The sequence below is a fragment of the Fistularia commersonii genome, chromosome 18 (genome assembly GCF_037954325.1).
Source record: "Fistularia commersonii isolate RoL2024-O1a breed Wild chromosome 18, RoL_Fcom_v1.0, whole genome shotgun sequence".
NCBI classification, from domain to species: domain Eukaryota; kingdom Metazoa; phylum Chordata; class Actinopteri; order Syngnathiformes; family Fistulariidae; genus Fistularia; species Fistularia commersonii.
Genome location: NC_141301.1, coordinates 16,185,249 through 16,199,860, shown reverse-complemented (window position 1 = coordinate 16,199,860; position 14,612 = coordinate 16,185,249). Strand labels below are relative to the sequence as shown.

Below are 14,612 nucleotides of genomic sequence, written 5' to 3'. Positions count from 1 at the left end.
GTGACCTTTGAGAGTTCACTGTTAGCAGGAGGGAAAGTTAGGACGGAAGTATGCAGAAAGTAGTACATGTCAGGCCGGAGTGGAGGGGAGGTTTGTGGAGCCACAAGTGGGCGTGAACTTCTGGAGCACAGAGTTCTCCTGAGATGGTGAAAGTAACTATGGGTTCTTTGAGTGATGATGCTGACAGACTGCTAAGAACCTATCTGGTGAGGAGGGATTTGTACTTAAAATTCAGGAACAGAAGAATAATCTTTCATCAATTATTCAAAACCTTTGCAACTTTTACAAAGTGTCTTTCAAAAGAGCAGATTTCACAAACAAAACACCAAATGATCCCAACACGTTCCAGAAAAGAGCACAATTTGCATAACACAACAATAGAGGCGTTTCAAAGAGGACATTGGTAAATCACAAGAACAACTTTTGACCAAAGGCGTCACCTATGAAAGATTTCGGGTTTCTAAATTGCGGTTTACCTTGAATATTTTGACCCCACGCCAGCGTCTCTCTCTTAATGTGCCGGTGTGTTGTGTTGTACTTGTTCTGCACAGCTGCGGTGCTTTGACTTGGTAAAGCAAAGGAATTGTAGTTTGCAAAGCAAAGGAGTCTCTTGCGTTGTACTGCACTTAGCTCTTAGGGCCATTAGAATTCATCTGTAATTCTTCAATTTGTAGTGTAGCAGCGTGCTAATGCATCCTCTCGTAAGCTTAATGTACACCATTGAAATCCCCAACTCCTTTCAGCACTCATTATGCATTCTAAGGACAAGGACTAATAAACTTCATCTGTTAATATGCGCGGTGGAAACATCAAGAATGGGACGTGTCTGGCTTTGCGGATGGGATGGGATGGGAAGGTGTGGAGACGGCTCAAAGAGGAGCCGGCTAATGCTCCACGCGAGGTGACAGAAGTACATCTGAGAGGAACACGATGTGTCTGATTTTTCCACGACGGTCCTTCGCTGAGACTCTGACTTCAACTTGCGAAAGAAGTCCGATCCTCCGCTCCTGTGTTTATTTACGGTACCCGGGTTCGGTTTCCTTCAAGGCTACGCTGGAACTTGTTAACGAGAACGCCAATCGGTAGGTTGGCGGTTGCCTGCATGTGTCGGTGCCCTCGGGCAGGATCTCTGGTCGCTCCCGAAGGTCAGCTTAGCGCCTCGCGTGGTGGCTCTGCTGCGGCGGCGCTTTAAAACCGGTAGCTGGCGAAAGCTCCGAATGAGCGGAGACTCTGCCGTTTTCTTTTTCGCCGTTGAGCGATAAAACCAAAATGGTCCGCCGTTAAATGGGCGCATCTGAGGCACCACAAGCACGTCTCTGCCGGCCCTGTTTTGGATGAAGTGGAGTTGTAGCCGGTCAAGTTATCTGCACGTCGGTGCTCTCCATGTTTGGCCTCCACGGCTGAATGGACGGAGCAATGGATGAAGGTTGCACTGCAGCTCTTAACCGGTGGAATTCATGTCATGAATAATAACGGATGAATCACATGAGTAATTTGAGGGTTTGCACACAACGGTGCAGGTGACCCTAGGAGAGCCAATCGAGACCTTAACCAACCCTCTCAGATGTGCTGGAGTTAAAGTGGGACTGAGATGGGTTGGACTTGGACGGAGGAGATCCGGGCAGAAGGAGGCTAGGAGGCTGAGGTCGGAGCTGCCGGGCAGGAAGCTTTTCAGCTTGGACAAACACCCAACCTGGACTCCGGCGCTTATTTCCCACAAACTCCCCACAAAGTCCAACATTCCAGCAGATCCAGTCCAACTGACTCTTCCCTTTCTATCCCCACTCTCCGGATGAAGTCGTCCCAGGTTTTTATCTCGCTTGAAAGACGTCGTTTCCCAAGCTATGGGTGGTTTTCAGGGTTTTCTTTGGAGCGCTCGGCTGCCTGTGGTTTCACACCTTCAGAGCTGAGACGGTTCCTTCTGTAGACTCTCAGGATGCCGGGATTTCTTTTTCCAGAATGTCGCCGACTCTGAGAGCAGAATTCTACAGCCGTCCTCTGTGGTGACCCGCCTGTTGGCTTCCTGTTTTTTGAAAACCTACCGAATGGTCGATGTGGCCGTTCCAAAGTTGTGCGTCGCTGCTGCCGTTGTTGTTTTATTCCAGATTAATGTCTTTCTTCATTCCGACTGGAACCCATTTGGACCTCGTATTGGCGTTTCCATTCAGCGGCTGCCAATAGCAATTTTAACCCTCCGAAAACGCAGCAGTCATTTTATCAGCTTAATTTGTCAATAGTGAAAAACAATCAGGCCCCGCCTGGCCTTGGAGCTGCGCGTCCATCGATCGCCCAATCTGTTGTTTCGCAGATGAAGACGAGGGACAGCGTTTAAAAGCGCCTTCAACTCCTAAACAGCCGATACATTTTTTATTTCCCTCACAGCCTCGAATCCTCGGCGAAAGTTTACTCGCTAATCACATTGTGATTGCTTCACTCGGAGTCCGTTCTGGGGGAGAACGGGAGCACGACGTCGCAGAGCTACCGGGGAGGCCGCTCGAAATCCTGCGTTAAACGATCTCCACCGTGTGTCATTTCCAGTCAGTAACTTCCACCACATCGTTCACACAGGAATCGCGAATACCGTATCGATCCCGGAGGACCTGGAGCGCTCTCGGATGCTCCTTCCGGAAAGACGTCAAATAGATAAATAGGAAGAGACGAGCAGGAATGAATTGATAAAGATGATCAAACACCGTCTGTTCTGACACTTTCAGCTGCACGTGCAGACCTTCGGCAGCTTCTGTCGACTCACTGTCACGACCTGCAGCTCACCTCCCACAATAGATGCACCAGATATATATAAAGATGCACTGTACATAATGCATATATAAACGCCGTATGTACCGAATATATGCACCTTTATATGCACTGTACATTTTGTGTATATACGCTGTATGAACCGAATATATGCACCTTTATATACACTGTACATGAGGTATATATATACGCCACATGTACTGAATATATGCACCTTTATATGCACTGTACATAATGCATATATACGCTGTATGTACCAAATATATGCACCTTTATATACACTGTACATAATGTATATATACATGGTTATATACACTACCTAGTGTTTATATACACCTTCATATCCCTGTACATAATATATGTACACTGTATGTTTTGTATAGATACACCTCAATGTGCACTGTACATACCGCATATATACACCTTTATATGCAATGTACATAATATATATATACGCCGTAAGTACCGCATATATGCACCTTTATATACACTGTACTTAATGTATATATACATGGTTATATACACTACCTAGTGTTTATATACACCTTCATATCCCCTGTATATAATATATATATACTGTATGTTTTGTATAGATATACACCTATATACACTTTATATACACCGTACATTTTGTGTATATATACCCTGTTCATAATGTATAACTATATATACTGTGCAGACAGAATATATATGATGCACATACTGAATATATACACCTTTATATACTCTGTACATAATGTATCTATACACTGTATGTACTGAATACGTACACTTTATATACACTGTATGTGCTGTACATATGCACTGGACTTAGTCTATATATACACACAAGTTTATATCTGCGCCATACATATTGTGCATGTACATGTGTTTATATACACTGTATATACTATATACACATATAAATTGTACCTATTGTGTGTCTTCATGTTTGTGCTACATCTCCCACCGCTCTGCTCATGTGGAATATCACTTAGATATTAAAGGACCGTATTTTCTGTGATGGTATGATTTGTAGCGTCCTGTTATCCAGAGGTCCGTCACCTTTCCGGAACCCTGATCCGTGGCCGGTTCTCCGCGGGTGAGAACGGAACCGTCCGTCAAAGCCGATTCACATTCTGATCAGACGCTGTTTTATTTTCGACGCCGATGACTGTTTGCCGTCTGCTGCCGTTGCCGTGGTTATTTCGCGAGGCTAAAAGAACAAATGACTCTTCTCTGGGACTTTGTGTTTGTTTTGCAGTGGTTTTTTTCTTTATTAGTCGATTGCAAAAATGCCTTCATCTGATCGGGACGCACGCGCTCTGAAAGCTCTGGTGGCAGAACCAGGAGCCGGGCCCGGAATTAGTTGGAGGGATTTAAAGCGTCTGCCTTTCTGAGGAGACTTGCAGGAATCTGAGGACATGACTGTGCAAAAAGATCTGCCATCCATCCTCCTCAACGTACTGCTGCCGTGTTGGAGATGGATGGAACCACAGATGGTTGATGGTAGAGAGATGGATCAAAAGGGATTTCTGATAAACCTGATGGCAAAAAACAAAACACTTGAAAGTACGGCTCGTCTGTGTGTGTGTGTGTGTGTGTTCAAAGACGGCCTACGGTTTGATTTTCTAGCAAGCACTGTATTAAATTTGTGCGTGGCTTCTCTTTTTTTGCCACAGCATCTGGAGGCGAGGCTGGAGTCGCAGGGCAAGTCCTTCACGCGAGTCCTCCTGTCTGAGATCTTCCCCAGCAAGCTGGATCTTCTGCCTGACATAGATGCGTGAGTCGTGAACATTAAATACCGTTGGTCCCGGTCACACCACCTTCTTAGCGGTATTTCTGCAGCATTTTTTTTTTGTACTTCAGTTTGTTTATGGAATTCTAATTTGTGAGTGTTAGAAGGGATCTCCTCCAGCCGGGTGCAGCGCTGCTCTGCTGCTCGGTTGGTGGAGAGAGGAAGTATCAGCCAGGAGGAAAGGAAAGGAAAGGAAAGGGGGAGAAGGTGGAGGTGAGCGCAGCCACGCTGAGGACAGGAAGGTCGAGGGTTAGACGGAGGCAGGCGATTGGCTGTTGGTTGGACGGAAGCAGATGATTGGCTGTGGAGACCCAAGACGGTTGCAGCCCAGAGAAGAAACGCAGTCTTAGCGATGTTATATTATAATATATTCACGATCCTATCGCTCATGTGACGGCAAATATCACCATGACTACAACCTCTATTAATAATGATAACAATCGCAGATACGATTTCAAACGTCTTACTGTGATAATATGATAGTTCTGAGGGTCTGCATGGAGCCTCGTCGCAGGTCGAAGCATGAAGAGGGTGTCGCGCAGGAAACCACGCCGGCCGGTTCTGCAGAAGGTTCAGAGTCCGGGCTCGGGTCCTGCAGAGTGTGTGCAATGAAAACCGTGTTTACAAATTCATGTCAAGACACAAAGCAGGATTTTCTGTTTCACCGAGAGTCTTTGAAGACTTGAAAGTAAAACAAAAAAAAGGAAAAAGTTTGGGGCTTTTCAGCCTTCTTTTTTTTTTTTTTTTTTTTTTTGAAAAAATAAATAAATATGTAATAAGTGAGAGTGGTTTTATACAAACTGCCTAATTTGTCAGGACGCCGGCAGGTCTCTGGGCGTTTGAAGTCAGCCGGCGTGGTCACTGCGGAGAGAGAGCGCAGCAGAGAGGGTGAAACAAAAGAGTGGGTTGTTGATGTGAAATGAAATCCATTCGTCTCACAGAGACGGGACCAAACACCCGGGCGGCGCGTCTCTTTCTATACCAGACGCCTCCAACTTCTTTCCACCCATAAAAGCCGTCACAGTCAATGGAGTTACATCTTGAGCACGACGCATCCTTATCTATTTATATCCCACGTTTCCCGACATCTTCATGGTCCTCTGCACGCCGCTAAACACCTTTTAAAGGCGTGATGTTTTTACTTCATCGCTAACTTCGCTACCAGATCCCAAGATCACCGTCGTATAAAGAGCGAGATATTCATTTTTCCAAAAGCCGTAGAGCCCCTATGTTCAGAGTCTTCTACGCCGCCGTCAGGGCGTCTTCCATGTGTTCCAGCTCCTTCAGATGCTCTACGTGACTGAACGTTCCCCCGCCAGCAAGCGCTCGGAGGCGAGGAAGCCCTGCTTTTTACCTCGGGCTCAATGTGGGCGTCCTTTTGCCTCGACCAGAGAGGGGAGAGAACGCAGCAGTGTGATAGGGTAGGCTGGGAGGCGCCGCGCTAACGCAAGCGGTGTTGCAGGGTAAAAGAAATAACGATGGAGGTCCGGCGAGATCAGGGGAAGCTGACCGGGGAGAAGCTCGGAGGTTACCGTCGTGCACTGATTGCACGTCGGGCCTGAGTGCAAGTGGGAGGAAGTAGAGGAGCGTCAGGGGTTATCTCTCAGCAGAGTAAGCCTGTGGCAGCACATCTCGGGGCGAGGCTAACGCTAACTCTGAGCTTTTTCACAAAGGAAAGGTGAGGTCTTGTCTGAATTCTGCCCCCCTGGATGGAGGTTAGAAGATGGTTCTGCAGAAGAGAAGCGCAGCAACGTCAGTAAGATGCAGGGATTCTGATGGCAACGAGGATCCGCGGTCGCATCTTCACCGCTCGTAAGAGAGAATCGGTGAAATGAGCTGTGACGGAGGCGCCGGGCGGGAGGACCATGAAGGAACGCTGACACCTAAACAATCTGTGAAAGTGCCCTCTAATCCGAGCCTTGTTCATCCCCAACATTTTAACGTGGCTGTAAAATATTTTCCCGATCAACCCGAGGTGAGAAAACCCCTCGCATAATCCTCAGCATCCTTCGCACTTTACCACGTCTGTGATACATGACGGCGAGGACGCGCCGATTAAAAACCTGCGCGCCGCCGCCGCCGCGCTCCGGCCCCCGTGGCGGCGGGCGGGCGGGCGGGCGGAGGGGGGGTCAGCGGGACGGTAAGGATGAGCAACAGTTGCAATCTCGCTCTCACAAGTGCTCACACACTCCCTCAGATTGGCCTCTCGCCACCGAGGAGTGGGCTGGAGGTGAGCGGAGGACAAGTTTGGAGAGTGTGAGAGTGTGAGAGGGAGTTGGAGAGGGAGAGGGAGGTGCAGGGGAGTTGAGGGGGCTGTGCTGGATCCTGTGTTGTTTTGATTTTTCCTTTCGTCGGGTTGTTTGGCTGCTCTCAGCAGCGCGGCGCTCCGCAGCTCCTGGGATACGGTGGAAGTCGGGCACGAGTCACTCGACCAAAACAAACACTCATTACGGAGGACGCGGTTCTCGGCGAGGTTTGCTGCCGCTGCTTCAGCCGCAGCTGCAGCCGCATGGACGAGGTGGACCTCTGCGCTTCGGTACGATAGAAGGAGTTTGGGTGTATTTTTATTGCCAAGCAACACGGCAGTACTTTTATTAAAACCACTGTGGACGCCTCAAAAGAGGCGCCCGTCTCCCGTCACGAGCGCCATCCCAACACCGCAGGATATCACAGCAAACCTCTGGAAAGGTTTAAATCGCAGCATTTGCTGTTCCTCGTATGAATGTGGACTCTGCAAATTCTTCTTGTCGTGGCAACCGGATTTCTGGTCCACGCGTGCAGATCCGTCTTAGCATCGATCCCGGTACGGCGCTATCGGTCTGTGAAAGGTCGGGTTCGAGGCCCCTCCTCTGTTCACAGATGGTTCCTCTGTTTTGCCAAAGATGGCTCCTTTGACGCCTCTCTCAAACCATCTGTCTTCTCTGCTCAGAATACGGACCTGCTGTCTTCAAACGAACGGCCCTTGTCCTCCAGGTGTAGATGGACCGCCGGGTCCCGTCCTGAAGTGGAGGCTCTCCTGTGTTGGGCCATCTGTTGCGCAGAGGTTGTTTGGTCTCTCCGACGTAGACGTCATCTCAATCCTCAGTGCAGGCGACAGCGGACGCCACATCTCCGTCTTCTCCCCGGGTGTTTTGTCCTTTGGGGGCTCCATCTTTGTCTCAGGGGTTTGAAATGAACGGGTACCAGGTCCTTCTGCACCCTCCGAACAACACGGAAAGATCCACCTCCAGAAGCCGCCCCCGCTAACGTCCACACGCTAACGCCTCAGTCCGTGGGATCCGACAGCTTTGGCTCCTTTGTCTGCCTTTACCTTTTCACATTCCAGTCCAGGTCATCACACAGAAGTTGCTCTTTTGCCCCGACAAATGACCCCCCTGGCAGTTATATTGGGAAACTCCCAACAGGTCATTAGAAGTGAGGAAGCCTCTGGGACGAGGGCTGAAACGTCTTCAAGGAAGTTCTTCAAATCCGGTTGCCACGACCGGAAGATTTCAACAATAATTCCCGATGAGCCGGATGACTGAGAACCTCCGCGGACCAGAATGCATCGTCAGGTTTGGGAAAGCGCTGCCGAAACAGGGTTTTGATGAATTGAGTGACAAATGCAGCTCATCGGGAACGGTTCCCCCGACCGTCCTCGCACAATATGTTGGCTTCCTCCCTCGGGGAGACGGAGAGCCGGGGCGTTTGGCTCCGGTCTGATGTCTCCTCTCAGTGGCCACTTTGAGCTGCCATAACACAAAACAAACAAAAAGAAAACAAATGTGTGCAGCCGTGGGTCCGGTGCACAATGGCACGTCTCCAAGGAGACCGTGCACCTGCAGCGCCGAGGCGCCCGTGGCCGATGCCAGCCGTTCTGCAGACACTAGGCCGCGTCCCCTTCCCCCCGAGTCCCCGGGCTCTCTCATTGGTCCAGATTCCAGAGGGGGCGTGGCTTGATGTACTTCGGCGGACGCCGATATCACCTTTTTGAAAATGTAGTCACTATTGTGCCGTTTCAGCTATTAGCATGTAGCTGTTAGCCCTCCCGGCGCTCGAGGCAGAAAGCCGCCCTTATCGGGCACAACGATATCCGTCCGCGGCTGTGAAAGGCGGCGTTTCCTCCCGTTCGTCAGCACGTCAACGCCGAAATACAAATCTATGGAGAACAGCCCCGGTCGCCGCTGCCGGTTCGGTCCGATGCCGTCCTCAGATTCGGAGCGGAGAATCCAAAACCTCCAACGAGTTCACGTCCTCGGTGGACCTTCAGGCAGGATAGGCGGCGGAGCGGCCGTGCACGCATTCTGACTGAACTCTCGTCATCAGAAAATGTCTCATCAAAGGAGAGGAACATTTAATATAAAATATAATCCGTTGAAAGCCAATATCTGATCAAGTTTCGGTCTATTTAGAAATGTAGTTTAAAAGATTGACATTATTATTCAATTTGGATGATCTCTGATCGTGAACCGTCCGCACAAATACATTGTTCAAAGTCTTTCTGAATCTGAGCCACAAAAAATAAAAATCATATTATTCTTGTTCTCATGATAGTAACTGGTATCATAGTTATTTATTTATTATTGTTTTTTTTGTAACTTGTATAATAGTAATAGTAATAATAATAATGATTATTGTTTTTATCATCATTATAGATATAGAAATAATAATAGGAAGAACATCCGTGACCTCGGTGGACATCATGGTTCTTTGCTCACCAACATCTCCACAGGCTCAGAGGAGCTCAGGAATGTTCAAAAGTGCAGATCTCCACTTCTTTTTTTAACTCCATCAGCCATGGCAAAGGCGCCCCTTCAGTAGGAAGGTTGGCCGGGTGTGTGTGTGTGTGTCAGAGTGTGTGAATGAGCAGCCCTTTTGAACCTCAAGGACCATCTAGCATTCCTGCAGGGAGCAGCCTGCCTGTCCAGGTGTTGTTTGAAGCCACGTTGAATCCACAGTCGCAGGCGACCGAAAAGATCGGGGGGGCAGAGGACCCATTAACGCTGACGGAGGCCGCCCGGGCTTCCCCTGCCATTGCACACACACACACACACACACACACACACACACACACACACACACACACACACACTGGTATAAAGAGAGACACCATTAGCATAGGCTCTTAAGTGTCTAATTAGGCGCTCCCCAAGCAGGCTTTAAACCATTGTACAGATATCCACACACACACACACACACACACACACACACACACACACACTGCTAACTCCACACCGCAAACACCACCAGCTGCTACCAGTGTTTCATCTCTCCTTCTGACTTCTGATGGGTTTGTTTTTTTTAACAATGCTAGAATGAAAGAGCCTCCAGGAGGCTCGGGGTCTGCTGGAGATGAACGGATGAACCTCATGTTCTTGTATCTTCTTCCTCGGCCTGCTGTCTTCCCGCCTCTGGGTGTGGACGTTGTGTTTGCCACCAGGCCTGGCGCTGAGGACGCAGATTGTCCAAAACAATCCTTTAACAGAGGGAAGTCGAGTGTATTTTAGGTTGAAGGGTCTGTGGTTGTGCATCAGATTGAGCCGATTGTTGTTCTGGTCCTCCTCCTCCTCCTCCTCCTCCTGCCGGACGGGGAATCAGGAGTGTGAATTGAATCCCGCCGTCGGAAAACAACAACCGGCCGGATGGAGATTCTGACCAATCAGCTTCTAGAGATTTAAAGCTTTTTTTTTTAATCCCCCTTCCATACTTCCTCTGCTTTTTTTTGTTTCTTTTGACATTTACCTTGATCCGGCTCCATCCCTGAGGCCTCCCAGGCACCGCACTTTGAATGCTGCTTGTCAATATTCTGAGCGCCATCATTAGCGTCTGTGTGTGTGTGTGTGTGTGTGTGTGTGTGTGTGTGTGTGTGTGGGGAGGCGTGCTGTGTTGGTTAGTGAAAGCTAACCTCCGCAGTCGCGACCACCTCTCCCCGTCTGTCTTCCCTCCAGCTGTTTACCTTCACGCCCTCCTCATCTCACTCGCTTTCTTTTCCAGAGTAAACACTGTCTCTGCCAATTCTTCTTCCTCCTCCTCTTCCTCCTCCTCCTTCTCTTCTTCTTCTTCCTCCTCCTCCTCTTCTTCCTCCTCCTCCTCTTCTTCTTCTTCCTCCTCCTCTTCTTCCTGTTGCTTGTGCTGCCTCGTCCCCTCCTTCTTACATCTCCATTGCTTTTCCCTCTCTATCGCCATGTATCTTTGTCCTCTCCTTTTTTTTCCTCATCTCTCCCGTGCACCCCGTTCCAATCCCCTCCTCCATCCCTCCATCCCTCCACCCTTCCTCACCCCCCTGTCTGCCAGTTATGTAGGCTACCTCCGTGGAGACCAGGCTTGTGCAGCTTTTTTTCATTTTTTCTTTAATTCAGACTCACCTAACCTCTCCTTTTTTGGTTCACTGTTTTCTCCTCCTCCTTCACCTCCGCTCATTTCTTCCCCCCCTTTTCTCCTCATACGTCCTACTGCCCCCCCCATCCTCCCTCCATCCTCCCCCCATCCTCCCCCCAGCTCTCTCAAGGGCTGTTGGGAATTTGTACAGATCTCCACAACAGACACTGAGCTCAGGTGAAAGGACATCCACATTTTTGTATCTCCATCCAGTGTTCCAGATTCTCTCTCTCTCTCACACACACACATACACACACACACACACACACACACACACACACACACACACACACACACACTATGTGTGCACGTGTCACTGAGTTGTGTCCTGTCTCCCACAGGTGGGTGCAGATTGCATGTCCACGCCTCTCCATCGACTGGGGCTCAGCCTTCTCCAAACCCCTGCTGTCTCCGTATGAGGTAACCACACACACACACACACACACACACCTGCCCAGTTGCTGCCGAACCACTGCAGTGATAAGAGCCGAAGGGGGTTAAGGAGTACTGAATGCACACATGACTCCAGCGTGTTGTGGAGAAGGCGTGTTCTCCGCCGTCCTCTTCCTCTGCCTCCCTTCCTCTCCGTCACACCACGTTTCAGGCCGTCAACAGCAGAATAGCGCCCCCTAGTGGCCGCTCTGCGTAAAGGTTCGAGGCGGCCGGCTGACCCGCACAGATCTCTCTTAAAGATTGTTCCTTGGGGACCCGATGAGGTCGGCCGACACGTCGTGGAGATGCGACCCGCGTCGAATCCCTCTTGGGATTAGGCGTGTTTCCACGGCTCTAAAGAGGAACGCGGCGATCTGATTGGTTGGACTCGACGCTCGCCGCCGCCGCCGCCCTCCGTGTACATGTGTTAGCATCCCGAGACATTTGTGCATCGGCGTTTTTTCTCCGTGGGCCTTTGCATCCCAGCGTGGCGTCCAGGAGCCGGGGGGGGGCGGGGTGAGTAAGGAGAAGGGTCGGGGAGGGGGGCACTTATTTTCAGTTCGTCTCATGTTATATTTATAGTCAATAAGACACTTGGCCCTCTTGTCAGAGCAGGGATTAGCAGGAGAAGCAGCTTCCTCGGTGTGAGAGGGGAGAGGAAGAGCAATGAGTAACAGCGGGAGAAATGAGAGGTGGGACGGAATAAGGCCAGGAGGAGGGGGAGGAGCGGAGGGACGTCTGCGGAGAGGAGGAAGACGTTGAAAGATTTATGCCCCGCATCCAGTTTGTTTGTCTTGGAGGGACGGGATGAAGCCGGGCTTGGATTATTCACGGCTCCGTCGGCCTTCGACGAAGGAGGGGTGAATCTTTTACTCTGCTGATCTTCCGCTTCCTGTCCTGGACAGAGAGTTCCCAGAATTCCCCGGCGCCGTCGTATTCCGATTGTTTCGGGAAGCTTTTGCTTTGAAAGGCAGCTTTTATTTTTTTGGGATCCCGGGCTCGGGAGCGGTTTGTCGGCGGCGGCGACGTGCGCAAACAGCCCAACGGTGGAATCATTGGTTTGCTCATCTGCTCAGTCACTCTTCTCTTCCTCCCGTTTCCCTGTTAATATTCACACGTGCTCGCCTCCATACGGCGCCGTCACCACGCTGTCACGCCGCCGCTCCTCGCGGCAGCTGCGGGAGGACGAGACGGCGGCTTAACCCGCCGTCCAAGTCCTCGCCGCTGACGCCTGTCTCGTCAGCGGCGCCACGCCGTAGCACGTCTTGTCTTTCCTGGAACTTCACGCTACCTGCCTCGTGTTTGTGATGACTCATCTGGCCGTGTGTCTCGCAGGCAGCTGTAGCTCTGCAGGAGGTTGGCTGGAAGGAGACCTACCCCATGGATTTCTACTCCAATCAGAGCCTGGGGCCGTGGACGCCCAACCACCCCGACAACCAGCCGCCGCGGCCTCCTCGCAGGCAGACCCCGGTGAGTACGAGGAGGAGGAGGTCGGGGGGCGGAGCCGAGACCGCACGGCGCTCAACATGTGCTCGCCGGCTTCCGCCGAGGCGTCGCCGCACTGACACCCGGTGGCGGGACGGGGGAAGGACACGCTGCAGGCCTGCTCCGTCAAAGGCACGCCGTGACCTTGAACTCGGTGTGCAAATTACAAACGGGCGTCGTCGAAACGCGTTCCGTCCGCGGCTCGGTTCCGAGGAATCCCGCCGATGACGTTCTGAAAGTTAACGTTCTCCCTCCGCTCGTCCGCAGAAACCGGGCTCGGAGACGACCGCCGCCGCGAAGCCCTGCGGACCGACCCGCTGCGCCCCCTGTGGCTGCAAGGGGGAATGAAGCATCACGTCCGGGGGAGGCCGGGACGGCCGGGACGGAGCGGCGCTTCGTCTCCGCGACGCCTCATCGAGTCTCCGGGAAGGAGCTGATCAAAATGCGGCGTTCCCCGTGCACTGCGCACCAGGACGAGATGGCGCCCGGGCTCCCGCGTGGTCGCCAGGCCCGGCCGCGTTCACAACGCCAGAAACAGCCAGGGAACGTCTCTGCAGGACTTTGGTCAAATCCTCTGCGCTCGGACGGACTTCCACCTTCACGCTGCACCAAGCTGATCGCCGTATGAAGCACTTTATTCTCCAACACAACCTGTGTGTGTGTGTGTGTGTGAGCACGTGTGTGTGTGCTATAAACCCGCATTGCTTAAAATGTATTTGTTAATGTTGTCTTTTCTCTTTCAACATTTACCCCATCAATAAATCCCAGATGAGACGGGTCTCTGGTTGATCCGAGCAGAAGATGCTGTGTTTTTGCGGCTCCTGGACGAGCGCGGCGCTCGTCACGGCCGCTTTCCATCCTCATCACTTATTGATGGCGGAGTCAGTCGATAGATAAATAAAGAAAAAAGAGAGAAAGAAAGGCTGTCGGGTTTAACGCCGCAGAGGATGATTGACAGGCGGCCCCGGGAACCGGAGAACGTCCCCCGGGTTCAGGTATTCTGCGGCGTCTCCTCGGTAACGGGGAGCCGGTGTTTTTCCGTCCGTCCGCCCGTCACGTGTCCCTCAGCTCCTGCAGCTGAAGAATCCATCGGAATCCTATCCCCTACCTGCTGGAACTTGTTTATTTGTGCGCCGCATCCCTCCGGTCTGTAGTTTTTTGAAGTGAACGTTTGCAGATTCCGCAGCTTTTAATGATGCATCAGTTCTCCGAAGATCGGGAGAAGATCCCGTGTCTGTCTTCATTTTAGTTTTACTTCTTGGAGTGAATAACCCTGAGGTCTGAGCTCCTCCATCCCTCTTGGTTTCCACCTTGCTCTTCTGCTGAGGTTTCCGCAGTGTCGGATAAGAAGCTCTCAGGCTGCATCCACCGAAGGCTTCACCTCACCGTGCGCCTCGGCAGCCGGGCGGCGCCACGATACTAAAACCCTTTCCGTCGCGAACGCCTCCTCACCAGTGATCTCCGAGCAAACATCGACCTCCGGTTCTCCATTTTCAGCGTCTGCCTGAAGGTCTGACATGAAGGTCCACCACAAAGCCCCAATGACTGAAGGAGCAGATGGGAATATGAGGTTACGCAGCGAATCGCTTCCTTAAATTGTGCACTCGTTTATTTCTCGGTGTCCGGAGTGTTTCTGCCACCAGGGGGCGACGTTTACTCGCCTTCCATCCTCTGACATGAGCGCGCCACTTCTTCTTCTCTCCTGATCTGGCCTCCACCTTCTGTGGAACCAGAGTGCTTGTTGGAGAGCAGGCCTCCCCGGCTGCTGTGGGCAACGCCTTCCTCTTCCCTCGTGCACGCTCTG

At 51.3% G+C, this 14,612-nt stretch overlaps 1 protein-coding gene across 1 annotated transcript in view; it reads left to right on the top strand.

Annotated features, from left to right (window-relative positions):
• The window catches only part of dph1 (diphthamide biosynthesis 1), a 56,154-nt gene extending 42,549 nt beyond the window's left edge, over positions 1-13,605 (top strand). The window contains exons 9-12 of the mRNA XM_086164380.1: positions 4,419-4,519; positions 11,233-11,311; positions 12,659-12,793; positions 13,076-13,605. Coding sequence (XP_086020506.1) covers positions 4,419-4,519; positions 11,233-11,311; positions 12,659-12,793; positions 13,076-13,156 — 396 coding nt within the window. The 3' untranslated portion in view covers positions 13,157-13,605. The remainder of the gene's footprint in view (positions 1-4,418; positions 4,520-11,232; positions 11,312-12,658; positions 12,794-13,075) is intronic.
• Positions 13,606-14,612: the final 1,007 nt, after the last annotated feature.